General features: G+C 45.9%; 1 protein-coding gene across 1 annotated transcript; it reads left to right on the plus strand.

Moving 5' to 3' along the window:
- The first annotated feature begins 359 nt into the window (after positions 1–359).
- On the plus strand, positions 360–26,895 carry LOC138489498 (zinc finger protein 84-like). The gene is made up of 2 exons (XM_069617241.1): positions 360–442; positions 18,522–26,895. The coding sequence occupies exon 2, from the start codon at positions 19,277–19,279 to the stop codon at positions 20,543–20,545; it is 1,269 nt and encodes a 422-aa protein (XP_069473342.1). The 5' UTR covers positions 360–442; positions 18,522–19,276; the 3' UTR covers positions 20,546–26,895.
- Positions 26,896–27,561: the final 666 nt, after the last annotated feature.

A 27,561-nucleotide genomic window follows, 5' to 3' on the forward strand; every position in this document is an offset into this window, starting at 1 on the left:
CACACTTGCGATAAGGCTGCCGCGCGGCTGATTTCTGTTCTGGTGCCTGAGGACTATGCGTTGCCTCTGCGCATGCTGGGATGTGTAGTGCCTCGTGTTGCTCACTAGGCGAGCTTAGACCGCTTTATAGCGGCATCTGTGGGCAGCGCCCTTGTTTGCTACTACTGCGCATGCGAGGGAGAAACTATCTTGGTTTGGGGCATGCGTACATTTTGCAGTTCGGTTCTCTGGTCTTGATTGTGTGCTGGGAGCTTTGTGTTGTCTGTGCGCATGCTCAGGCGTGTAGTGATTCCTGCTCTGCCCTAGGCTCTTTCATGCGCATGCGCAGTTCAGCAGATCATGCTAGCACTGTATGTTTTGTTGCCTGGAAGCTGATGGCTGAAACTCACCTTCTGCTCAGGAACAGCCAAGAGCTGAACTTTCATCGGCTGCTTCTCATCCGGTGAGTGATGATGAGGTGTGCTGGAGTGTGATTATAGGCAGTGGCGAGCCGCAGGCCCCTGCTGCTTCTCATCGGGTGAGTGATGATGGGGTGTGCTGGAGTGAGATTATGGGCAACAGCGAGACGCCAGTCCCTGCTGCTCCTCATCCGGTGAGTGATGATGGGGTATGCTGGAGTGTGATTATGGGCAGCAGCGAGCTGCATGTCCCTGCTGCTTCTCATCCGGTGAGTGATGATGGGGTGTGCTGGAGTGTGATTATGGGCAGCGGCAAGACGCCAGTCCCTGCTGCTCGTCATCTGGTGAGTGATGATGGAGTGTGCTGGAGTGTGATTATGGGACCCTGCTGCTTCTCATCTGGTGAGTGATGATGGGGTGTGCTGGAGTGTGATTATGGGAAGCGGCGAGACGCGGGCCCCTGCTGCTTCTCATCGGGTGAGTGATGATGGGGTGTGCTGGAGTGTGATAATGGGCAGTGGCGAGCCGCAGGCCCCTGCTGCTTCTCATCGGGTGAGTGATGATGGGGTGTGCTGGAGTGTGATTATGGGCACTGGCGAGCCGCAGGCCCCTGCTGCTTCTCATCGGGTGAGTGATGATGGGGTGTGCTGGAGTGTGATTATGGGCAGCGGTGAGCCGCAGGCCCCTGCTGCTTCTCATCGGGTGAGTGATGATGGGGTGTGCTGGAGTGTTATTATGGGCAGTGGCGAGCCGCAGGCCCCTGCTGCTTCTCATCTGGTGAGTGATGATGGGGTGTGCTGGAGTGTGATTATGGGCAGCGGTGAGATGCGTGCCCTGCTGCTTCTCATCCGTTGAGTGATGATGGGGTGTGCTGGAGTGTGATTATGGGCAGCGGCGAGACGTGGGCCCCTGCTGCTTCTCATCCGGTGAGTGATGATGGATTGTGCTGGAGTGTGATTATGGGCAGCGGCGAGATGCGACCCCTGCTGCTCCTCATCCGGTGAGTGATGATGGGGTGTGCTGGAGTGTGATTATGGGCAGCGGCGAGACGTGGGCCCCTGCTGCTTCTCATCCAGTGAGTGATGATGGGGTGTGCTGGAGTGTGATTATGGGCAGCGTCGAGCCACAGGTTCCTGCTGCTTCTCATCCGGTGAGTGATGATGGGGGTGTGCTGGGGTGTGATTATGGGCAGTGGCAAGGCGGTGATGATGGGGTGTGCTGCCAGCGGCGAGCCTCAGGTCCCTGCTGCTTCTCATCCGGTGAGTGATGATGGGGTGTGCTGGAGTGTGATTATGGGCAGCGGCGAGCCGCAGGCCCCTGCTGCTTCTCATCCAGTGAGTGATGATGGGGGTGTGCTGGGGTGTGATTATGGGCAGCGGCGAGCCACAGGTCCCTGAGCCGCAGGCCCCTGCTGCTTCTCATCCGATGAGTGATGATGGGGTGTGCTGGAGTGTGATTATTTGCAGCAGTGAGCCGCAGGTCCCTGCTGCTTCTCATCCGGTTGAGTGATTATGGGGTGTGCTGGAGTGTAATAACGGGCAGTGGCGAGCAGCAGGCCCCTGCTGCTTCTCATCTGGTGAGTGATGATGGGGTGTGCTGGAGTGTGATTATTGGCAGCGGCGAGCCGCAGGTCCCTGAGCCGCCGGCCCCTACTGCTTCTCATCTGCTGAGTGATGATGGGGTGTGCTGGAGTGTGATTACTTCATCACATGGACAGCTCTAGAATGCCCTGTATGGTGTTGCCACTGTGCCATGTGCAGCCACACATCAGTGGCAGCTGCCTAGGACAGGACACAGTGCTAGCATCACGCCAGATTGCAATCACGCATCAGTGGAAGCTGCCTAGGACAGGGCACGGTGCTAGCATCACGCCAGAGTGCCCTGCGGGAATCACGCATCAGTGGCAGCTACCCAGGACACGGCCCAGTGCTAGCATCATGCCAGAGTGTCCTGCGGCCATCACACATCAGTGGCAGCTGCCTAGGACAGGGCACAGTGCTAGCATCACGCCAGAGTGACCTGCCACAATCACACATCAGTGGCAGCTGCCTAGGACACGGTGCTAGCATCACACCAGAGTACCCTACGGGCATGAGAGAAGCACACTCCTTTATTAGGGTTCAAACTATAGGGAATAATAAGGGGCTCGGAGAGGCTGCGGGGGAGGTCGGAGCAGGACAGGCTACAAGGGCCTGCTGGAGCTCGGAGGACTCAGCTTCTGGGGAGTCTTGGTGCGAAATGTGGGTGTCACACTGGACTAAGTCTGAGCTCTTCCCACTGATGGAGGCAACTCCTACCCCGCCAGATCTAATGGGTTTCTGGTGGTCAGCTGCGACCATCTGGGTTGCTAGAACCTACGCCTTGGTGCATATGCATAATCTGACCACATATTTAACAGAGTTATCTGGCAAGTTAAAGGGATGTTCTGAACTAGCAATATGAATGCCCGGTCAGCTGTCTCTTCTCAAGATGGTCATATTACCTAAACTCCTGTATATCTTTACTAATGTGCCTATGTGGCCGCGCAGGCCCGTCTATATGCCTCTGGCATCAGGGAGCAGCGATATTGCACTGGGAATGTCGGACTACATCCCTTGATCAGGGTGGCATGGTGGCCCCTGACTTTGAGCTGTAATACCTAGTGGCCCAAGCACAGTATTGTGTCATACTGGTACAGAACAGATCACACGGCACCACATGTAGATGTAAAAATGACGAAGTGCAGCCCCATATAACCTGAAATTCCATGACAAGTACGTAGTCGCCTGCACCTTTGACCCGGTTAGGATCAAAGTCAATGCCTGGTCACAGATATTTAGAAGGTTGGTCATCTCGACTCCTTATAACAGACAACTACACATTTGGGACTTCCCTGACCAGCAACCGGCACTGGACAAGGACATCAGAGGTCAGTGGGATAGGGAAGGAGTAATAGCAATGGGAGACATGTTTCCAGAGGGACACTTTGGGACGCTAGAAGACTTCTCGCATAAACCGGGGAGAAAACCCGTGTTCACTATCACTGCATGAGGGCGGCATGTGGGAAACTGGGGGCATCCTTTCCAAAAAAAGCCGGAGTCCCACTGATATATTGATTTTATCTTAAAGACTTTGAGAGCCGTAGGACTGTGTCGGGGTTCGAGGGCTGTAGGACAGTGTCAGGGTTTGAGGGCTGTAGGACAGTCTCAGACTTCGAGGGCCGTAGGACAGTGTCGGGGTTCGAGGGCTGTAGGACAGTCTCAGACTTCGAGGGCCATAGGACAGTGTCAGGGTTCGAGGGCCATAGGACAGTGTCAGGGTTCGAGGGCTGTAGGACAGTCTCAGACTTTGAGGGCCGTAGGACAGTGTCAGGGTTCGAGGGCTGTAGGACAGTCTCAGACTTCGAGGGCCGTAGGACAGTGTCGGGGTTCGAGGGCTGTAGGACAGTCTCAGACTTCGAGGGCCATAGGACAGTGTCAGGGTTCGAGGGCCATAGGACAGTGTCAGGGTTCGAGGGCTGTAGGACAGTCTCAGACTTTGAGGGCCGTAGGACAGTGTCAGGGTTCGAGGGCCGTAGGACAGTGTCAGGGTTCGAGGGCCGTAGGACAGTCTCAGACTTCGAGGGCCGTAGGACAGTCTCAGTGTTGTACAGTTTGGTGCAGCAAGGGCAGACCATGACTAGTAGTGCACAGGCCGTATGGTAGTCATGTGAGTCGGAGATGACAGACGGGGAGCTGGAGGAGATTCTGTCAGCTAATGAAGGAGGTCTTGCTCAATGTCCGATTTTACTTGATACAATGTAAAGTACTAAATAGATTGCATTACACACCGGCCAGAATGGCACGAATATTCCCAAATGTACACAGGGCATGCCCCAAGTGTCATGGTGGGGCGGCCAGATTCATGCACATGTTTTGTGCCTGCCCTCAGGTTAATGCCTTCTGGTTGGCAATAGCAACCACATTATTTGAAATCATGGACATCCCACCAACCCTGGCCCAGAACCAAGTACCTCCTAGTGGACATCGGCAAAGTCTCTATTACAATGCGCAGATTCTTCAATCTGGAATGATTGATTGGCAAAAATTGTATGCTAAAATACTGGAAATCAAGTACATGTCCTACTAGGGCCAAGTGTCTTCACAACCTCACGTCCGCTAATGAGCGAGAGGATGCGCTCATTGGTCTAACGCAGAGTGCGCGGTTCCCGGAAGACATATGGCAAGGGTTCAGGCAGTATATGTGTAATGCAGATGAAACTGACGTTTGCCTCCATGTTTGTATGTACTAATTCAATATATGTGAATGAATTGTAGTATACTTGTGTCAAGTCACTGGGACCCGGTGGGGTGGTAACTTGGTTGAAAGCGGAATCTTAGGTACCCAGTGAGACTAAAAAAATGTAAGCATTGGCTATGTTCATCTGTTCTTTCCTTTCTATGTTTTGTCAATCACAAATAAAGTAAAAAAAAAAAAGTGGCAGCCCAATTCACAAAGGGCATCTGAATGAGTGCTGCTTATTCAGAAACCCTTTCCCCTTTGCGCAAATAAGAGGGAGTTTCTGAGCATTTTAAAGCACAGCCTGTATCCTCAAAAGGGGTTCACTTTAAGATGTCCAGAACCAATGGCCTTCCCCATGCACCTGTTCAGAACAGGCGCATGGGGAAGACCCTTGGTTTGTTTTTGAATCTGACAGCGCAAGGTTAAACCATGGCTGTCACGCTAGTATTCCCTCCACCAAACGAGATGGAAATGCTTTTTCTTTTTGCTGTCATTTCACTGTGGTAGGCCCTTTAATGGCCCGTTTCGGTGAAATGTGCCCCAGTGGTTACTGGGAGCCTGTCCTACATTGATATGATATGGTATTTATAATGCGCCTCTACATACGTGTTTCTAGGCACCAGAACACAAAGAAGGGGGAGACAGAGGGAAGACAGGACTAACGATCCTGCTAGGCCTTGTGTCATCCGGACCGTGCAAGTCCGACAACACAAGTGCAAGGGGAAAGGGAGAGGAGTAAGTGCAGGGGAGAGAAAGGGGAAAGTGCAATCAGGGCACCATGGCTCTGCAGAAGTGCAGCCATGGCAGCGCAGCTCTCGGTAAGTGCATGGAAGGCAAGGGGCAGCAGGAGTTACAGTTACAGTCCCTAAGCATGCAGTAGGTCAGGAGGCAGTGCAGGAAGACTGGTCATGGAGGCGCCTGGTACCCTGTGAGACTCTGAGGGTAACCGGCAACCAGTCAGGGCAGGCAGACAGGAAGGTTAGCAAGGAAGACAGAGCGAGAAGGGAGAGGAGAAAAGGAAGGCCTTGAGCAGCTTCCGGGAACTTCAGGTGGTCCGGCTCAAGTTTGAGGGGCAGGGAGGCCGTTCCAGAGGGAGGCACCTGCTGAATAAAGAGATCTACCTCCCACTCTCTGCTTGGACAAGCGGCTGACGCTCAGAGAGTTTGAGGTAGCTGAGCGAAGGGCTCTGGAAGGAAGGTATTTAGGCAGAGGAAGTTGGATATAGTGTGGCCCTGGCCCCAAAAAGCCTTGTGGACAATGCAAAGGGTCTTGAACTTGATCCTTGCAGCCACCAGGAGCCAGTTCAGAGATTTCAGGGCTGGAGAGATGCAGTCCCTGGGCTGGTGGCCATATATAAGTCATGCAGTCCTGTTCTGTATTAGTTGAAGAGGGCGAAGAGTAGAGTTAGGCAGATTGAGAAAGAGGCTGTTGCAGTAGTCCAGCCAGGAGAGAACCAGAGCTCTGGAGACAGTGAGCTTCTGGGGGAAGGGGAGAAAAGGTAGAATACCGCTGAGAAGGTGCAGCTGGAAGTGGGTCTTCTTGGCAAGGTCCGTGATGTGAGGAGAGAAGGAGAGGGTGGAGTCGCAGATGACCCGAAGGTTTTTAGCCTCCGAGAAGGTCAAGGGTAGGGGGCCCAATGAGGGTAGCCAGAGTGCTACAGGGAAAGCAGGAGCAGGGGTCCCAATGAGAAAAAGCTCAGTCTTACTGGCATTGAGGCAGAGATCATTAGGGGTGGACCATTCCTGAATCGCAGATAGATGGTCAGGAATGAGCTATGAAAGGGAGGAAGCTGAGGGAAGCCTGAAAGAGAGCTGTGTGCCATCTGCATAACACTGGAAGTTAGAAGAGAAGGTGGAAATGAGGTGGGCCTAAGAGGCATAGTAGACATTGAAGAGCCAGGGTGAGAGGATGGAGCCCAGGGGGACACCACAATTGGAGAGAGAGGTGATGGAGAGAAAGGACCCAAGTTGGACCTGGGAGGGTCAGTCCAAGAGGGAGGAGGTCAGCCACACCAGAGCCTGATCCGTGATGCCCAGGTTCTTGTGGAGTCGATTCATTAGGATGGCGTGGTTCACCGTATCAACGGTAGAGGAAAAGTTGAGAAGGATAAGGACAGCAGGAGCGTTGTAGTCAATGCTAGAGAGCAGATCTTCACAGGTGTTCAGAAGAGGAGTTTCCGTGCCTCTGGCTGCTCTGAAGCCAGACTGATGGTCATGGAGACAACCAACAGATTCAGTGTGGAGGGTTAGCTGGGAGATGGACAGCTTTTTCAGGAGTTTGTCCAGGAAAGGACTGATGGCGATCGCCGATAGTTTGCCGGCCAGGAGGGATAGGCAGAAGGCTTTTTTAGAAGAGGGTGCATAAGGGAGTGCTTGAAGAGAGAGGGGAAAGATCCAGTGGCGAAAGAGTGATTACAGAAATTGGCCAAGGCTGGAGCAAGGGAAGCAATGTGGTCATTGATAGTTCTGAAAGAGCATGGGAGTACCTGTTTGGAAGACACTTTCATAGATCAGTCTTGTCTAGAAACATCATCGGGTGTTACCGGACAGAGAGAGAGGAAAGAAGGAGAGGAGGGGGAGAGGCGGCCAAAGGAGGCCCGAGAGAGGGAGAGAGAGGATATCCTGGGGTTTAGTGGGGAAATGAGAAGCCAGAGCCGAGCAGAGGGACTGCAAGGAAACAGGAGAGGTGGAGATTGCAGTAGGATTAGCCAGCTCCTTGCAGATTTGAAGTAGTTTGTCTGTGTTGTTATAGACCACAGAGACGCTGGCCTGAATATGGACCCTCTTCTTGGAGAGTCTGTAATGCCTTTGGAGCAGACAGCACTCATTCCATCAAAGAATGATGACAGGAAATGCAACGCAGAATGGCCAAGAACCCCCAGGGAGGGAGTGGTTCAAAGTAAATGTTCATGATTGTGAGGTTTTTGCTTGATGGCTGGGGATGGCTCCTCGTAGTACCGGTTTATATGCCTCCCAAAGTACGGCGGGACTTTCCACTGTCCCCGTGTTGGTCTCAAAGTATTCTGTTGTGACATTTTGTATACGTTCTTTTAGCTCAGGAGAACCCAGATAATAGTTGTTCAATCTCCACCTCGGTGGAGGAGCTGGTTTGCACGTTGTAAGTGATAGGAGTAGGGGGGGAGTGATCCGAAATGCCCCGCGGAAGATATTCAGCTTGCGTTACTGTGTGTGTCAATGTCGCAGGCATGAAGAAATAATCCAGTCGTGACAGCGATGCATGCGCTCCTGAGTGAAAGGAGTACCCTTTTTCTTCTGGGTGTAGGTCACGCCACACATCCCTGATGCCAAAAGCCTCTGCAAACGTGGCCAGATTGGTTCGGCGATTGGGGTCTCTGTTGCGTAAATGCGTACGGTCTTGTACATTATTCATGACGTCATTGAAATCACCTCCCAGGACCAGAACATCTGAGGTGTCGCTGGTTAGTAGGGGCGTAATGTCTTCCATAAGTCTGGACTGAAGAGCCGGTGGGGCATAGATCGCCATGAGGGATATCGACCTGTTCCAAAGCGTGCCCGTGGCATATATAAATCTGCCCCCGGTGTCCTGTATTATTTTGGTGAGGGTGAGCGGTAGCCTGTTATGGATTAACATCAATACCCCTCTGGCTCCCATAGTAATACCGGCTTGTATGGTTGTGCGGTAGTTCGATCGTTTAAATAGCGCGTTGGAAGTACCTGCCAGATGGGTTTCTGTTAGGAAGGCTATGTCCGGGCTGTGTCGGTTCAGGAACTGTCTCACTAGCCTCCTTTTCAGGCTGTTTCCCAGGCCGTTTACATTCCAGGTGAGTAGTTTTAACGTTTTGTTCTTGTTATCCTGCAGGGTTGCGCATGCGTGTATGGTTCCAGCAGGGGATAAGGTCTCCTTTAGCATGGGCATTGGACTCGCTTGATTCGCAGCAGGGAACAGAAATTGCTGTCTGAGTGATCACTATCCTCTGTAACAAGTAGTGTTTCATTGAGTGGTTCCAACTTGTGAACTTGTCCCGAACTCCCCCCTCCCCATACTTCATCCCCAACCGAAGCATCTGTCGCCCTTTCAACAGTTCAAACTTTACTTAAACAGTATATCTAGGCAATCTAGAACTTTGCCTATCGTTGTGTACGTTTCTTGCCAAAGAGAGGGGGCGGGACGGTATGAGCCGTCAGCCATTACTTTCTTCCTATCATGTGAGACACGTTATGTTTGGATTCGCTTTCTTCCACGTCTCATGATTACATTTGTTTTAACCATCGTCATTTTGCATCATGCGTTCCCTTGTTGTGCCACGTCCACCTGTCTCTGTGGTGAGTCGTTGTCTGGTGGTCTTTCTGGATGTGGCCTATTACGGTTGTTTCCAATCTTCTTCCCTCCACTCCAGTCACCCTCAATGTGTCTTTCTGCCCAATCCCATGCTTCCTTGGGATTCGTGAAGTGTACTGTTGTGCCTTTGTAGTATATTTTAAGTTGAGCGGGGAAAATCAGGCCATATTTGATTCCACACGATTGGAGGTGTTTTTTAAGTGGGTCAAAGGATTGGCGCGCTTTTTGGACCTCCCTCGTGAAGTCAGGGAAGAAGGAGATTTTCGAGCCATTAAAGGTGATGGACCCTTTCGTTCTCGCCATTTGTAATATGGCACCCCTGTCCCTATAATTCAGAAGTCTTGCTATGACTGCACGCGGTGGTGCACCCGGGGTGATCCTGCCCGATGGGATGTGATGGGCCCTTTTGATGGAAAAGAATTTGGAGAAGGATTCAGCATTGTATATATCCAATAGCCATCTTTCAAGGAACAGCTCCATGCAGTCTCCTTCCGCCTTTTTAGGATGCGGACATTATTGCGCCGTGATCTACCTTCCCCTTCATCTACTCTTCCCTCCAGGGACTTTATACGTTGTAACATGCCGGTTATCTGGCGGTTAACTGCTTGCATGTTGTCTTCGGTCTCCGATATGCGTGCTTCCGCCTCTCCAGTGCGTGCAGTCAACTTCTGCAAGTCGTGCCTCAGCAGAGATACCTCAGCCCCTATAGCGTCCATTTTCTTTTCCATGGATGTCCTGGAGCTGGCAATGGCGCCCATTACATCCCTGAGGGAGATGTCTTCCTCCATACTTTCAGGTTGAGCTGATGCTAGTCTCTCTGGTGGTCTCTCTGGTGAGCGGGACAGCGGGGTGGTTGCATACTGTTCTATCCTGCTTTGTGTGGAAGTTTTCCTCGACCTGTCCTTTCCCATCTTGCGAAGCAGGCTTGCAAAGCACGTTCTGCGGTTGGGGGGAACTGATCGTTACGCCACGGAGATAAACTGACTTCGTTGTTCAGAAGGTCATTGTGTTCGGGCCGGCCCAACGTTCTCTGGGCGTGCGCGGCTCAGGCAAGTGGTCCCTTGTTCCCGTGTTGTTATGAGCGAGTCTGGTGTCCAGTTATGGCATGCCCTTCCCTGCTTGGAGCTGGTGGGAGATCGTGAGTGCTGGACTCGCATGATTCTGGCGCCCAGGAGGGGGCTCCTCCCCGGCAGTGCACCCCGGGCAGATGGACTGAGTTCAGGGCCCGCTCCCGCCACTCCTTACCGGGTCTTGCGGCCTTCTCCCCCCGGCACAGGTCGGCGGCGCGGCAGGTAGATAGCAGGCTGGCAGGTGCTCGGCCGTGTGTGGGGTGCCCGCTTCCACTCGGAAGGCCAGGGGTTGGGGGTCTCCTCTCCTCGCCGGTCCGCTCCCTCAGACACCCGTCCTCCGGCAATAAGCTGGTCCACGCAGGGGGGAGGAAGGGCAGTCTCCCCCCTCCGCAGCGGCGACCGTCTCTCCACAGCACCTCCTCCTCGGGGATCGGTGTTTGCAGCGTCCCTAGGTTCGCGCTCAACAGCGCCCGGCGGCCATCTTGGAGACTTCCAAGACGCGGACGCTCCGAATCTTTAGCAGCTAATTTCTCTGGAACTGGCTGTCGGTTGCACACTCGGACCACCGGATGCGAAAGACGTTATGTTCCGACACTCGGAAAGATCTTTCTCTTCACATGGAGATAGTTTTTTTTGTAGGATATTGCAGGATACGGCTGACGGCCTCAGGAGCACCGAGAGCTCACGTCTTCATGCCGCGTCCGTTGGCCACGCCTTAAGCTGCTGAATTATTGATGAAAGCTTGGGACATTCAGTCATTGCAGAGACAGACACTTATTTTTCAGAATACTATGGTGTTGTCCATCCTAGTTTTGGAAATAACGTCATTTCACCTTTATTTGATCCTCCTAAGAACACTCAGCTTTGATCGTTTCTGCCTTAATCCTCGGAGGAATAAAGAAATATTCCAAACCAGTATGGCTTTAGGCCTAAAAAAGCGGCCCAGTCTAAGCATAGCCTTTTATATGGACCACCTGTTAAAACCAACCCGATAATGACCATACACAGATAGATAGATAGATAGATAGATAGATAGATAGATAGATAGATAGATAGATAAATTGGGATTAGGAGGGGTTAAAATAAAAGATGGAAAGAGTAAACACACCGAGTTGTGGAAAAATGGAGCCCACACAATGACATTTGAGAGAGTAGCAAGGAACACAGTGAGATTATACTGCAATGCAATACAAAATAGCAGCCTGTCTCCCCACCCCCAAACTAGAAAGCAGCAACAACAACCACAAATGCCCCCAAATCACACGCGTGTACACTATTTACCGACCAGAAGAGATGATTTCCTATTGCTACACGTTTATAAGGTCTTGGAAGAGGTTACCAGTCCTGGGAAGATGCAGTCTCTCGCTTAGGGAACAAACTCCTGCGCGTTCATCTTTGATTTTCAGTGATCTGCTGCTTCCTTTGGTCACATGACACAAACCTTCTACAAACATCCAACCTGAGATGTAGCCTGGAGGGCTGCGTGCTACCTTTTTCAACGTTGCCATTCTGTGCTTTTCTATTAGGTAGCAGTCTCGTTTTATCCTACGCATCACAGCCATTGTCTGCCTTTTGCCGCTTACTGACGCCAAGGCCTTCCGAGCAAAGTCAGCACTTTCTGGAGTGCCGGCAGCCCTAGCGACTGAGGCCTCACAATAATGGCTGTAAGAGCTAATGTGAATTTGTCCTCAAATATTTACGGGCATGAGGAAATTTTCCATATCAGAGATCACACGATTGGACTTTCAGTGACTTTGAAGTATGAATCTACATTCTACTTGAGTCCTGACGTGTCTTCATACATCTTGAGGTACGTTCCCAACACAATGCCTTTCTGGGGACTCTTTAGCTACTAATAGTGAAGGAGTTGGAAATCTACTCTCGAGTGGAGTGATATTGCCTGCGACTGTGCCTTTAAGCAATTTTCCCAGAGGCACTTGCAACCTTTAAAACCCCGGAGACTAGCGAAAGCGCAGCAAGGTGCTGCAAGTGTTTGGCAGTGGTCAGCGGGGAGAGGCTCAAACACTCCCAACAGCGAAACGATGACCGGCCGACTGGGTTAAACTGACAGAAACAACACAGTATGTCTCCTAATCACAGTATATTTCTTTGCACAGGGCGCTGTGACCTGAATGCTGGAGGGGCTACATTGCTAATTACTTTGGGAAGGAGACTGGAAAGAGCTTTGTATGTGGGGCTTTAGAGCATACAAAGAACCTTTTGCTACGGCTCATTAATCAAGGAGCTTCTTGTTCCCGCTAGGCACATTTTAATGAACCTTGCCCTGCTATATAAGCCGTCAGTATAAGAGGACCTTTGGCATAATACTGAAGTTCCAAATCACACACAGCATGAAACTAAGAAGCGAGGCTAGGGGAGGAGTTTCGGATATAGAGACTCTAACAAACTCCTTGCCCAGCTTAGAAACGGAACAAATGTGCACTGTTTTTGACATTCCACAAGGTGGGTGAGGGGGGTACGCTGGCCGAAATCAGCAAACACTGGGTGTCAAAGAACAAACGGAAGCCCGGACAGAAGGAACAGTCAACTTGGACTTCACCATCAATAGCCACTCGATACAGAGAAAAATAGGGGAATGCTTCTCACTCAAACCTGAAGAATCGCCCAAAACCGACTGCTATATTCTGGAAATGAAAGGCTGTGTATGTAATGCAGGTCGGGAGGCAATGGAGTCCAGGATGAAATATCCAGCTTTCAGGGACCCGCGGAAACATCTGAGGAATTTCTCAGACGGGTCTCTTTGTTGAATACTCCACAGCTCTTCAACACCCCCATGGAAGACCAATCATCTTCTGACCTTGACTCTTCTGACCATGCAAACCCTCTGGAAAATGGAAACCCAAAGGACACAAGCATGGTCAATCAGACGCTGGCGGCGTTCAACTTTGTATTAACCTCACTGGTAAAAGTGTTTGATACTCTAAAGGAAGAAACAAGGAAACACCTTTACAACTTAACAACGTGGCTGCCCTTATAGAAACACTGCCCAAAAGGGACGAAGTAAAATGTTTCTTAAAGAATGAAGTGCAGGGAATGGTAAGCCGCTTAGTGGATATATAGACAGAATTCACTCTGCTGCCTTTTCATGGAAAACTGAAGATATTCTAAGGCACATTGTCTTAATTGCAACTAGTAAACTTTCTCCACCGGAAGACCTGGAAGTCAATGAAGCAGAACTAAGCGACTTGATAATTTCTGAAGCCGCATCAGAAATTATTGCTGCCATGCCAAGGAGGAACTCCTTCCTCATTCATGGACACACCTCCGGGGGAGGAGATGCTGGAAGAGCTGTTACGACTCGGTGCAATGGAAGTGGAATTGGACCAGCCTAAGACAACAAGGGAGCCATTGGCACCCAAGAAACCTCGATTAAGCAGCCAAAACCTATCAAACAAACTAATAAACAAGCTGCAAAAAGAACCAAAGGGTACTTATTGAATATGGAGAGGAAAATTAAAAAAAAACGAATCGCTTAAGTCCTTAAAGAGAACTAATAAGCTGTTGGCAGGGACGGGGAAGCTATACCCTGACTCCCTACCAGGCCCAACAAACCCAGTACAAGAGGAAGGCCTGGAATTAGGCCCCCTCTTTGTAAGACAAGAGCGTTTAATAGGGACTAAAGACTGCATAGAATTTGCTTTTCAGTACTGATTAATTGATATTGATGGGGATAAGTATTGCCAAAAGACAATGAACTACCCTCTGCAAGCTTGGCGAAGACCTGTGGTCCTGCAATTGTCCCAAATTACCCCACAGAACAAGTACAAGAAAGACACCAGCAAAACTGGAGGGTAGAAAAGACATTCCTATGCCAGAAACAAAATGTCTGGCTACAGGTTTCAACCAGAGATCTACAGAACACACCTAAGCCAGATCCCCACATAGAGGCTCCAGCGCAGATCCCTCGACTGAGCTGTAGGGATGGCCCCACAAGACAAGGGTGAGCCCTGAAGAAATGGCTACTTCCAACTATTGCGAATAAGCACCTCTTGACAGAAGGAGAAATGTAAATAAATCCCAGAGAATTGCTACAAGATCTCCATAATAATGAAACACTGTATGAAAAGCAGAGGGTTCATCTCACACTGGTTTGACAATGAGATAAGTCAACAGGGACGTAAAGCCATGAACCAGGTGCACAACACTCTTGGTTTAACTGAGCAGAAATGCTGGTCGCTCCCAATTTAGCAGAGTTGATGGCTTCCCCCCCTCCTGAGACAAATAAGAGCGAGGATACAGCTCTTGGGATCTCATCTGCTGACACGAGAAACAGAGTCTTGAAGAAGAAGAAAACTCTTGCGTCATGGAAGAGCAGCTACCAGAAGAACACCACAGAAATACACCCTCCTGAATCTGAAGTTCCGCACGAATTACAGGAAAGCTTTGTAATGGAAGCAGTCTTCAAAATACTATGATTTAAAATATCTTAATTGGCCACAGATCCTGTCAATTTGAAATGATATCCCGGGCCTCCAAAATTTCTGTTCTAATGACATTGATCGAATAGAATTTTGTGATGGAAAAAGATGGGATGTGGTAAAAATCACAACTAGCTCTTGTTTAACAAGAGAAAGAATTCTGCTTTCCATCAACGAAATTTGCCAGAGAGGTTCTGACATTTGCAACATTATAGAGCACCCAGTATCCCCCTCTTGGGAAAGTTATAATGAAAATGGCTGGTCTATGTACAATCAAGAAAGGGAGCCATTTTTAGAAGAAAGAATGAACAGAATCCCAGAGGGAAAGTGAAGCGGGGGGGTTTAGTGGAGAGCTATCTAAACATGATTTCGTAATTTTGCAGGAAACCTTCCTGTCGGAAAAAGTGATTCTTGATGGCTACTCAATTTTCCAACAGATGCCAGTTTGTGTCTCTGCAGGGCATCCTAAAGGAGGGCTCCTTATTGGGGTAAAAACATGTATACACGATCAACCAGGTTATTATAGATGACGAACTGCAAGGTGTGTAACCATGAGAGAGGGTGGCTTACATTTACTTCTTGTGGATGTGTATTGTAATTATGGGGATCATAATCAAGAGATATTGCTTGACCACTTAAATGAAACTCTGAGCTAGTGGGAAGAGGTGCACCCAGGAGGCTCGGTCATCATAGCAGATGACTTTAATGCAAACTGTCTTGATTCTAAGAATTACACAGATTTGCTGCACATTTGTAAAGAAAAGCCCTTGCAAGATGTTAGAGGTCTGAGATGGAGTGACTTCTTTGAGGGCTGGAAGTTAAGTAATCTGAATGAGGAAGAAATACAGGTGAACGGAGGATGGCACAGGGGCAACGTGCTGGTCTTGGAAGCAAGACCACGCAGAGCAACAGAGGTTTGAATCCCGGATCTGCGCTTGGAAACTGAACTCGGGTATTAAGCGAGTTATAAAAAAAGAAGTGGGGGGCGGCTTTTGCAAAAACATGGAGTAGTGGCCAGAAATCCACCTTTGCTTCAGAAGAATTACATAAAAATGAATATAAATTCCAGGTAGAAAATGGCATTCCTAGTGCTCATGCCCATCTGACAGTCTCTCTTCATTTGCTAATTCCTTCAGGCTCTAAGACACATATGGGCAGGGGAGAGGTATGAAGTGGGAAAAATAGGTGTTCTGGCCATCAGGCGACATTGAGGACTTCAGCAACAAATTGGAGCAAGTCTCTGGGGGTCGCTTTGGGAAAATTGATAATAACAGGCTCCTAAAGCAAGAGCGCAGATGAGGAATTTTAACCATACATTTGGTAAATTCTCTATAATCCCTCTCCTAAAATGTTATAAATGTTATAAATCCAAAATCGTGCCCATGGTGATTTACGGGACTGAGATTCATCATAGTCACGTCCAGAAAGATGTCAGCCACCGTGAAGGATTTATTTGAAAGAAAGTTTTAAGGTTGCCACTGGCAGTACCTATCAGTGTTATCCAATACGACCTGGGTCACTTATCGCTAGAGGCCCATATTGCCTGGAAAGAAGTTTTAATATGTTATAAAATGAAACCCATGCCTGAAAAAAACATGTTTGCAGAATTCTCAGAAAAAGAAGTTCCTCTTAGCAATAGCCTCACTGAAAGAACTAAGCAAACATTGGAAGATAAACAAAGAACTGGAAACTTGTTCACTGAAGTAATAAACACAATGATAAACCTGGAGTGTACAGATTTCTATAGCATTACACAAACTTGTAACAGCCTGGGCTGTGTCTAATCCATCAGAAAACCTGCATTCTGGTTCTCGTATTAAGCTTTGTATTGGCAGAGACACTGACTCTGGCTTTCTTGTTGGGTAGGGTATTGGTAGAGAGACTGATTTCACTCTACCCTCTTCTTCTCACCTCACATCTCTGACATCTCTAAGAAGTGAAACTATCAGCTGGACCTCCTTAGAGGTATTCTTCCTTGTCTCACTTTCCCCCAGAAGATCACTGTCTCCAGAGCTCTGGTCCTCTCTAAGCTGGACTATTGCAACAGCCTCTTTCTAAATCTTCCTGCCTCTTCTCTTCGACCATTATGACTTATTCTGAACAGGACTGTGAGACTTGTCCTTGGCCTCAAGCCAAGGGATCGTATCTCTCCAGCTCTGAAATCTCTTCACTGTCTCCCTGTGGCTGCAATGATCAACTTCAAGACCCTCTGCATGATCTACAAGGCTTTCTGGGGCCTGGGACCACTCTACCTCCAACGTTCTCTTCCAAAACATCTTCCTTCTCGAGTTCTCCACTCATCAACCTCCAACTCTAAGACGCTTCTCCAAGCAGAGAGTTGGGGGCAGATTTATCTCCTCGGCTGGGGCCTCATTCTGGAACAGGCTCTTTGCTTCTCAAACATAAGTAGAACCACCTCTGGTTACGGATACAACTCAAGACCTTCCTTTTAGCTTCTGCTTTCTCTCTTCCTCTCCCCTGCTGATGCACTTGACTGCTCTGCACACTGGTCACCCTCTGAACTCTGGTCCAGGCTCCTGCATGTCCAGTTTCACGCGCACTGCCTCTGGGCACCCCGCACTTAAGGGTCTGTATCTGAAACTCTACAGTCCCTTATCTGCACTTATGAGCCACCCACTGGCTGCACTTGCGAGTTAACTGCACTTCCCCCTTCCCCTCTGGCACTTCTCCCCTTCCCTGCACTTGGGCGATCTGAATGACACAAGGCATAGTAAGATCATTATTTTGTCCTGCCTTTGTTTCCCCCTCCATGTTTTGTCATGCCTAGAAACTCCTGTGTACAGGCGTGTTATAAATGCCACATCATATCATATCATTTGGGCCTTTGTATAAGGAAGTGTTTTGCTGGAGACACTTATTTTGGCTTTTTTCTTTGGTAGTGTCTTGGCAGAGGCCCTGACTCTGGCTTTCTTCTTTGGTAGTGTCTTGGTAGAGACACTTATTCTAGCTTTTGTATTAAATAGGGTCTTGGTAGAGAAACCGATTTGGGCTTTCTTCTTGGGTATGGTCTTCGTAGACACACTTATTCGGGCTTTTGTATTGGGTAGTGTCTTGGTAGAGACACTGATTCTGGCTGTCCGGTTAGGTAGGGTCTTAGTAGAGACACTGATTCAGGCTTCCGCATTCCAGAGGTTTCCTGGCAGATACACTGACTCTGGCGTTCTTGTTGGTTGGCGTCTGGGTAGGGACACTGATTCTGGCTTTTGTATTAGGTAGTGTCTTGGCAGAGACACTTATTCTGGTTTTCCTGTTGGGTAGGGTCTTGGTAGAGACACTGATTCGAGCTTTCTTGTTGGGTATGGTCTTGGTGGAGACACTGATTCTGGCTGTCTTGTTTGGTTCTTGTTGGGTGGTGTCTTGCGAGAGACACTGATGCTGGCTTTCTTCTTTGGTAATGTCTCAGAAGAAAGTTTAGAGATCTTGAATGAGCACAGAGGTATCTGTTACTGCACATGTGTGGTCGGGAGAGGCAGGCAAATGGAAGGTTCTGAGATAGCGGGCCTCTTCTCGTGGGGGTGGGTGAGTTAAATAACCGAACTCTGATTCACTTTGCTGCGTTTGTGTCTACTTTCCCACATATCTACCCAAATAACCTTGATGGCGTCCATACAGTCGGTGGATCATCCATTCCTGTTAGGAGAGTCCCGTTAGCATAGGGTTTCTTTAACAGACACATTTTGAGTTTCTTTCCTGAATATAGGTTACTTGGATGATGTCTGCAGCGTGGGGCGTACAGTATTGTAGAATTTTAGACCCACAGCTACTAATGTTTTTTTCATTTCTCCCCTTGGGTGTAACATCTGTTATTGAAAGTGGGAGGGATCCAGCATGAGGCACTATTAAAAAAAACACAATAAAGAGATTATAATTATTATTGGTCTTTACTACCTCTGTCCACAGAGTGCTCGAAAACTTCTCAAATTGCTGCCATTGAACACTGAAGTAGCCAATGCATAGTATGTCTATATGCTTTTGAACATGTTGACATGTAATCTGTCATTTTACTTCCACAGGTGACTGAAACAAAAAGAAGAAACAATGTGCTAATGTGTTCTCTGAAAAATTTGCAGAAGTAACTGCTTTACTTGGAATAAAGTGAAGATATCCCTGAGATCTCAAATGCAAACTATTTCAAGAAGACTTTTAGGTCAAGAACTCTACAGCTATAAAGCTATGGATTCTGAAAGCGGTTTCTGCTCTCTCAGCATTACGTATCACCAAGCGCGATCATTCCCAGGAGAATTAAATGCTTTTCAAAAGTAAACAAAGCAAAGAGATAAACTGGAACCCAGTTAAAGTACGAACCATAAGGAAACATTGCCTCAAAAGGAACACTTGTTATGTAAAAGATCCTGCAGGGGTGATCAACTTACCCACACACTGCAGTCGAGAAGAATATCAACTCAACTCTACTTTTGAACGAAGGCTCTGAGGGAGGAAACACTAACATGGGTTTTGTTTCCATCAGTATATGCATTTTAACATGTGTATAACTTAGGTTCAGTAACTTTATATTGGTGGTATTTGGTAGAAAATCAATCGTCATGAAATCAGCCCGACTCTTCACAGGCGATCCCTACGCAGTAGATGGTCTACATGAAAACTGGACTGTTTAAGAAACTGGCAGAGCCCATAGAGATGAACATACGTCAACTTCAGAATGGAGTTCTATTATGCAATACGGAAGTATAAGGAAGGGCTCTTTGGGAGATAAATATTGAGCAGGATATAATAATATCCTGTCCCTGGGATCAGGTTAGCATTTATCATGGAACACTTCCTCAACAAAACCCAACCTGGAGAAAGCAAAGCCCCAGAAAAAGTGTACCAGTGCCCAAAATGTGAGAAAGGATTCCGGTGGAAAGCACATCTAACTGTACATGAGCACACACACACTGGAGAAAAACCTTATCGATGCTCTGAATGCCAAGCCTGCTTCAGTCGCAAAATCAATCTGGTTCAACATGAGCGCACACACACTGGAGAGAAACCTTATCGGTGCTCTGAATGTGACTCATGCTTCAGTAACCAAGGCAATCTGGCTCGACATGAGAGAACACACACCGGAGAGAAACCTTATCAGTGCTCGGAATGTCAAACATGCTTCAGGAACAAAGGTCATCTGGCTCGACATGAGAGAACGCACACTGGAGTGAAACCTTATCAGTGCTCGGAATGTCAAACAGGTTTCAGTCACCAACACAGTCTGGTTCTGCATCAAAGAAGACACACAGGTGAAAAGCCTTATCAGTGTTCTGAATGCCAATTAAGTTTCAGACACAAACGCAGTCTGGTTCTCCATGAGAAAAAACACACTGGAGAAAAACCTTATCAGTGTTCTGAATGTCAAAAAACATTCAGGTATCAAATCAATCTGGTTCAACATGAGAGAACACACACTGGAGAAAAACCATATCAGTGCTCTGAATGTGAAGCATGCTTCAGTAACAAAGGCAATCTGGCTCGACATGAGAGAACACACACTGGAGAGAAACCTTATCAGTGCTCGGAATGTCAAACAGGTTTCCGTCGCCAACACAATCTGGTTCTGCATCAAAGAAGGCACACAGGAGAAAAGCCTTTTCAGTGTTCTGAATGTCAATCAAGTTTCAGTCGCAAACGCAGTCTGGTTCTCCATGAGAAAAACCACACTGGAGAAAAACCTTATCAGTGCTCAAAATGTCACAGCTGCTTCAGTAAGAAAGGCAATCTGATTGTACACGAGAGAACACACACTGGAGAAAAACCTTATCAGTGCTCTGAATGCCAAAAATCATACCGTCAGAAAAGCCACCTGATTCTGCATGAAAGAAAACACACTGGTGAAAAACCTTATCAGTGTTCTGAATGCCCAAAAACATTCAGTCAGAAAAGCAATCTGATTGTACATGAGAGAAAACATACTGGAGAAAAACCTTTTCAATGCTCAGAATGCCAAACACGTTTCAGTGACAAAAGGAGGTTGGTTTTACATGAAAGAAAACACACCCGAGCAAATCCTTCTAATAGCTACAGTTCAGTCACCAAAACAATCTAATTTACCTTGAAAGAACCTGTACACAGTGAACATTACCCATACAGAATACCATTTTAATACCTATAGGTAAATGTAATTCCACGTGATAAAAGTACTCAAACCTGTAATACGAGACAAAATCACAGACATACACGCCTCTTTTATGGAGGCATCTGCCCACCGAGATTACCATCCAGTGCACATATCAAGGCACAGTGTGATGACATTACCACATGAACCAAATGTGGAACAAAGCAACAGATCTAGCCGCAGTTGTCGTAGGCTCAACTTCATTGACAAACATATGTATACAAGACTGCTCATAGAGGAGGAAGCCTATGCACCAAGAAGCTACCTCTGGAACAATGCAAATAGGAGGATGAATATGTGCCGCCCATCATAGTGATTAAAGCTGACCATTAAGCAAAGATTTCCTGAATCTGGAGAGTCTCGTTCCCATCATTTCACATGTGTGAAAACATACTAACTTGGAGAGATTAACCCAGACAACAGATCAGAGGAGATGAACAATGCTGCACTTTAAGTATCAGCTCAGCACTTTCAGACGGAGGGTTTTTTCCAAAACATCACTAGTTCCTAGCAAGGCACCAGTGAATGAAAGTGAATTAAGTACCTGGGTTCAATCAAGTTCTTGTGCGCTAATGACCACTCTCTAATTCCTATAAAGATACAAAAGATCAAAAGAGAAAATATAACTATTGCACAATGTAATAGGTGTCAGCAAGCTCACTATTCCCACAAACCACCCACAGGGTTTGTGAATTTGGAAACAGTAGAATTGGGGGTTTGGAAAGGCAACTTGCGCACAACCCTCAGTGGATTACTAAAAGCAACATTTTATCAATAATAATACTGGCATCAGTTCTGATATGAAAGAAACATAATTTAATTGAAGGTGATGGACAGCCGACACTTGTTTTGAACTTCTGGTCGTTTTCAAGGCTGTTACAAAATGTTCCCATGAACACATTTGACAAGACGCATATTGCAAAGCATAAGTGAAACAATCAAAGTATACGCCACGGTTATAAATTGTATAATTAACATAAACAATTTGAAAAAAGAAAAGAAAAATAAAAACATACCATTATTGTCACAGATCAGGTCAGGGATCGGGGGTAGTCAGATACGAGCATATGTGAAACAAAAAGCATCAATTAGAATACAAAAGCATTAAATCTCATCAGAATATCTGAAATTGGTAAAGCGCCAGGTGTATACTATTGTATTAAAGTCATAACTACATTGAGTCCCTTTAACTTGAAGCGTGTGATGAGTATTATGTAAATACAGTCTGTTTAGCCATTGACAGTACACCCATGGTGATCCAGAGTGTGTAGGTGATCCTTAAGACCCGTGCCATGAGTAAAGTTGACCAAAGACGGTCACCAAAAGATGTGCATATAGGTGTTATGCATCACCTATATCGAGATCATACCGTGCTAAATTTTAGACGGTAGAGAAGCAAGACTTACCGTATGAATATTCAACTCATAAATTCCTCTCTGTTATGAATATTCAGATTAAAAGAAAAAATAGATAGTAAGGAAAATGTGCTTTCAACATATCTAGCAAATGTTGATAATGAAAATACTGGTGTTTAGAATACATTGAACATACCTTATAGTGATCAATCAATCCCCAAAATACACTGGTATAATCCAGGTGGATTAGTGTGTACATAATAGTGTGGTGCCAATCCGTGCTTACACTGCCCATTATCGCATGAGGTCAGAATGTTGCCCTAATAAGGTAAAAAGAGAATACATTTAAAATTATGTTCTTAGAAAGACTAGAGTTCTCAAAGTGTTATCCCATAGTTCTTAAGAAATCTCAAACGGTGAGAAAGATCAGTCATAGTCTGACCCGCGTATGTTCAGATATTGGGGTAATTGAAAAGCAATTAGAAATCCGAGGGGATGATCATTTCATTTGTATCTTCCATAATATAGCCAATATGGAAATGGCTGCAGTTTACGGTAATTAAATGCGTGTTAAGTATGGGATGTCAGTCAGTTGAATGCCGTGAGCAAGGGCAGCTGCCAGAAACAGTAGCTAAATCGCGAGGAGCTGGTACCATAACTTTTCCCATTTAAAAAACGCCGGAGATGCGTCAGAACGTGATGACGTCATACGCGCACCCAGCGTATGACATCACATGTAAACAATGCGAAAATGCTTCTGAATTTCAAAATAATAGGAAGTCAATAACCGCCAGAACCAGATGAGCAATAAGAAAGTGCAAGTCTCTTGCAATATTCAATGATATTAAATAGAAAGCATAGAGAAAATCTGGACGCTGAGGGTGATTAAAGTGAGACGGACTGTCATTAGAATATATAAAAAGAGAAAGCAAACGGCAAGAAGTCAGTTGTGACAGATGAGTGCCATAAATAAGGAGAGATGATTGTTAGCACAAAGAACAAGAGAAAAAATATGTATGAAGGTGTTACAAAAATTGGTAGTGTTGTGAATAGTATAGGCAAGGTCTAAACGTCATAACAGTTATGTGATCAGAGCTAATATATATTGATATGTATATCAGAAGCAAGCAGCAGTGAGTAAGACACAGGACAGATCTAATATCCTGATCTTCTAGAATGCAATATAGGATGGATATAGAATCTCTCAGTTAATGGTTACCCAGAAAGATTTAGGAAAACTGGAGGCACATTGCCTAATAGAAAAACAGAGTGGCAGAGCTTCCTGTAACATGAAGTGGAGAGATGAGTTCATAATGTTCTCCCTTACGACCTTTATAACCAAATGTCCATCAGTGATTTGGGATCAGTATTCCTCAAGCTTGCCAAATGTTCTTGTATGCGCACTCTCAGCTGGCTGATAGTGCTGCCGACATATAGCTTGCCACACAGACACATAATGGCATATACAACATAGCATGATTTGCAGTTGATAAAGTTGTCAATCCTGATCTCGTTGCCAAAATCACCACAACATGTCTTAGAATTCTAATGAGCGTATTTACAGAAATTGCCACATTTGTAAAAACCATTGGTTTGTTTAAGCCACTGTTTGTCAGTAATTTCCTCTGTGTTGCACATGAAAGAAGGGCTAACTTTTTGCCTAATCGTGGGTGCCCTAGTGAAAGTAAATTTGTGATATTCTGACAAAAAGTGCTGCAGATCCTTATCTAATTTCAGAATATGCCAGTGTTTTAAAGCCAAACGGTACAATATTTAATAATCCTCAGAAAATTGCATGATGGTAGCTGTGGTTCCTGTTTCTGTTTCTTACCGTCAACTAAAAAATCAGATTGTTTTTTATTCGTATATTTGTTAACAGCCGATCTAATAATATGTGGATTATAGCCTCTATTTAAGAAACGTTGTGTAAGCAATTTATATTCTTCTTCATAGTCAGTATCATGACTGCAGTTCCTCCTAGCCCTATAAAATTCCCCACCAGGGATATTATTGATCTTGGATCGTTGGTGATTGCTCTGAGCCAGAAGCACTGAATTAACCTCAGTTGGTTTGCGATAGGTTTTAGTTTGTATGCTGCCATCCTCAATAAAAATGTGTAAATCCAGAAAATCAATGTTCAAAGGACTAGCATGTCCTGAAAAATGAATACCAAAATTGTTGTTATTGATAAAGTTCAAAAATTCATCCAAGGATTCCTTAGGTCCCTTCCATATAATCAGAATATCATCTATGAACCGTTGCCAGCCTAGAAGGTTCCTGATTATATATGTGGACTTCCTCAAAGCAAGCCATAAAGAGATTTGCCTGGGATAGGGCACATTTAGCACCCATGGCAACTCCCTTGACTTGTACATAGTATTGATCATTGAAAATAAAGACATTATTACAAAGAATAAATCTCAGAAAATCCTTAAGCATTTCAGTATGTTTCAAATAGGATGCAGATGCATTGCGAAATGTATAATCAATGGTTTTGATTGACAAATTATGATCAATACTGGTTTATAGTTGTGAGACATCTAAAGTGGCTAGTAAAAATCTGGTTACCATTTCAAAGTCTTGAGGAACTGCAACACATGCATACTGTCTCTAATGTAGGATTTCATGGTAATAACGAAAGTTTTGAGAGCTTCATCCAAATATTGCGAGAGACCCTCCGTAGCCCACCCTATACCGCTCATAATAGGTCTTACTTCAGGCAGTATGGCAAATGACTTGTGACCTATAGGTAGAAAATATAGGGTGGGCATGGTGGGCTTGGTATTGGTCAGAAATGATTTCTCTTCGTCTGTTAGAAAACCCTTGTCATACCATACTTGTAATAAATACAAAAGTTCTGTCACAACTTTCCTGATAGGGTTACATTTAAGAGGTATATAGCAGAAAGGGGTGGCAAGACAAGACATGTCCATTTGGATGAAGTCAGTAGTGTTCAGCACAACAATATTACCACCCTTGTCTGCCTCTTTAATTGTAATGGTTTTGTCCTTGGCTACGTTTTCTAGAGCTTCAGTCTGTTCCCTACTTAGGTTGGATTTGTGCTTCTTTTTGTTGTGGTAATCTTGATCGATTCAGCTATGCATGGATATCCTTAGTAATTGCCTTATGGAAAGTCTCAATAACATTCTCCATTCCTAATTGGGGCGTGAATTTAGATTTCGGTTTTAATTCCTTAATTTCCAAGTGTCTAATAGATAGTGTCACAATTCGTAGCAGTATCTTGATTCAATGACATAAGAGTTTCAGTATTGGTGATGTCTGCAATGGTATATGTGCTAAGAGAGTCAAGTGTGGTTTTAGGCACAAATGAATGCACTTCTGTTGCAGAAATTCTTTTTAATTTCAGTTTTCTCAGAAATGTGTACAGATTGATTTGGAAGTTAACAAAATCAGTGCCCCTACTGGGCATAAATGATAAGCCTTTATTGAGCACAGAAATTACTTGATGGGTCAATTGCCTGTTTGACAAGTTTATAACTAAAATATAGAGCACTGTTGTTAAGATTCTGTTTTAACTCATGGCAACTAGAGATATTTTGGGCATTTGGTTAAAATGGTCTGAGGACCAAAAGCAAAGTTGATTGTGCAACATATAGTGAGTGACCCTGAGACATTTAGTGGTCGCCTGTCCAGAACTGTTGTCAAAAAGGAAATTGTTTTTATACCATTGTTTTAAGGAATATAGGTGTGTAACAGAGAAGATTTTATGTGAACGTGTTTTTAGTAACAAGCGAGTCTGTGGTTTTACAATTGATAAACTTTAATTTGTCTTTGGAGATTTTACTCCCTAATTCAGAACAAGTCATATTGTTTCCCTTTTAATGATAATGAATTGTTATCTCACAATTTATTAACTGTTTTGCACTGGTGTTGTTAAATAATGTAAACTGTTTTCTGTTTTTCTTTTAAGTATGTTTTTTATTGAAAGGTTGATTTTATTTAAAAAATCTTTTTTTAAGCCATAACAATAAAAAGCAATGTGAAATGCAAACATTGTCTGTTTGAAAGCAAAGTAAGTGGCAAGAAAGCAAGAGTGGAAGATTGTGAGAGAGCATGGCCGCAAGGTGGTAAAGGGGTAAAATAACCACTAAGTTAACCTTTGAGCCTGAATACAGTGTGGCAAGGCCAATGACTGGCCAGTTGTGTGATATAGTGTGGCAAAGCCAAGAGGCTGACGAGGAGAAGCCAAGTGAGTGTGAACATCCACCCAGGAGTAAAGGCGGAAGAACCTGTGAAAGAGCACATGGTTCCTGGTTGCGCAACCTGTAATGGGTGGACCGTGTGGTCTGACAGCTGTTCCTCGACCAGGGAACCCTCAAATATGAAAGCTAAAGACCTTGTTAAAGCAGAAAAAGATGGAATAAGCTGCGTGAATAGTTAAGCTTATCCAGGAGGAAAGGATTTTGAAGTTGTTTTGAACATTGAACCAAGTGGAGGTTGGCAAGTTGAAGTCTTCGGGAAGGATATCCTGAGACTTGGTGAACTTAATGTTGCCTTGAGGACAGAACCTTCAAGAATCTTTTCTTTTGAGCTGTGTTGCCTTGAACCTGGGGGAAGAAAACCCTGAGGCTCTGTGGAACTCTATTGCCTAGAACTTGGGGAAGGGAACCCCAATGATTTGTGGAACCTTCTTGAACTTGGGAAAGGGGAGCAGAAAAGGAAGCTAAGAGCTGGAATAAGCTCCGAACTTTGTGTTGATCACCCTTACTTGTGTTGTTGACATCCCTACACATTGTAAAGCTTTAGTTGAGAAGACATGGATAGGTTTTGGACACAAACAGACTTTTTATGTTGAACTTTCTGACTCAGACATTCCTTAGTTTTGTTCCCACCTTTATAGGGCAAGTTAGGCCTTCAATCATCCTGATATTTGAGTTAATAAACAATTTAATTTGGAACTTTGAATCTGTTGTCTGTGTTGTGCTTTTGATGCCTTCAAAAATTGTGTCAGGAGTTGGATGCAGCTCAACCGATACAAGTTGGGGGGCCCTAAAATTAGAAAAGCTTAGTGCCAGAGCATCAGACCCCTCAGTAGCTACAAAGGGCTCTATTGGGTTTGATATCTGTAGCAGTAGGGATGAGACTATTCCTCCAGGGGAAAGAAGACTGATACCCACTGATTTGATACTAATTCCAGGTCCCATTACATACATCAGACTAGCACCCAAATCAGGGCTGGCATGGAGCTTTGGCAATGATGTATTAGCGGGAGTAATAAACCCAGACTTTAGAGGTGATGTCAAGGTGTTACAAAATCACGGGAAGGACACATTCCAAATTCATCAAGGGGATACAATTTCACAAGAGGTGCTTGAGAAAGCAGTATTCCCTTGGCTTAAGGAAGAATCCAGGAAGGAGAGAACAGATAGAGGAACTTGAGGCTTTGGAGAGGCCGATGAAACATCTGATGGCTGTCCCAACCCTTAACTCAGAAGAGCTAAAGAGGAAGAGCAAGAGCCACTTCCAGAATTAGCCTTTGCCCAAAGAAACGACCCCTTGTTAGCTGACGCATTTATACAAGTCTTATAGGAACCAGAGAGTTGTGGCAAAGGGAGAACTTTTTTCTTTTGA

This window comes from Ambystoma mexicanum, chromosome 9 (genome assembly GCF_040938575.1).
Source record: "Ambystoma mexicanum isolate Mex_15411 chromosome 9, UKY_AmexF1_1, whole genome shotgun sequence".
In the NCBI taxonomy this organism is placed as follows: domain Eukaryota; kingdom Metazoa; phylum Chordata; class Amphibia; order Caudata; family Ambystomatidae; genus Ambystoma; species Ambystoma mexicanum.

What these genes read in the sequence shown, in the direction of transcription:
- LOC138489498 (XM_069617241.1), top strand. Translation starts at nt 19,277, where the DNA reads ATGGAACACTTCCTCAACAAAACCCAACCTGGAGAAAGCAAAGCCCCA.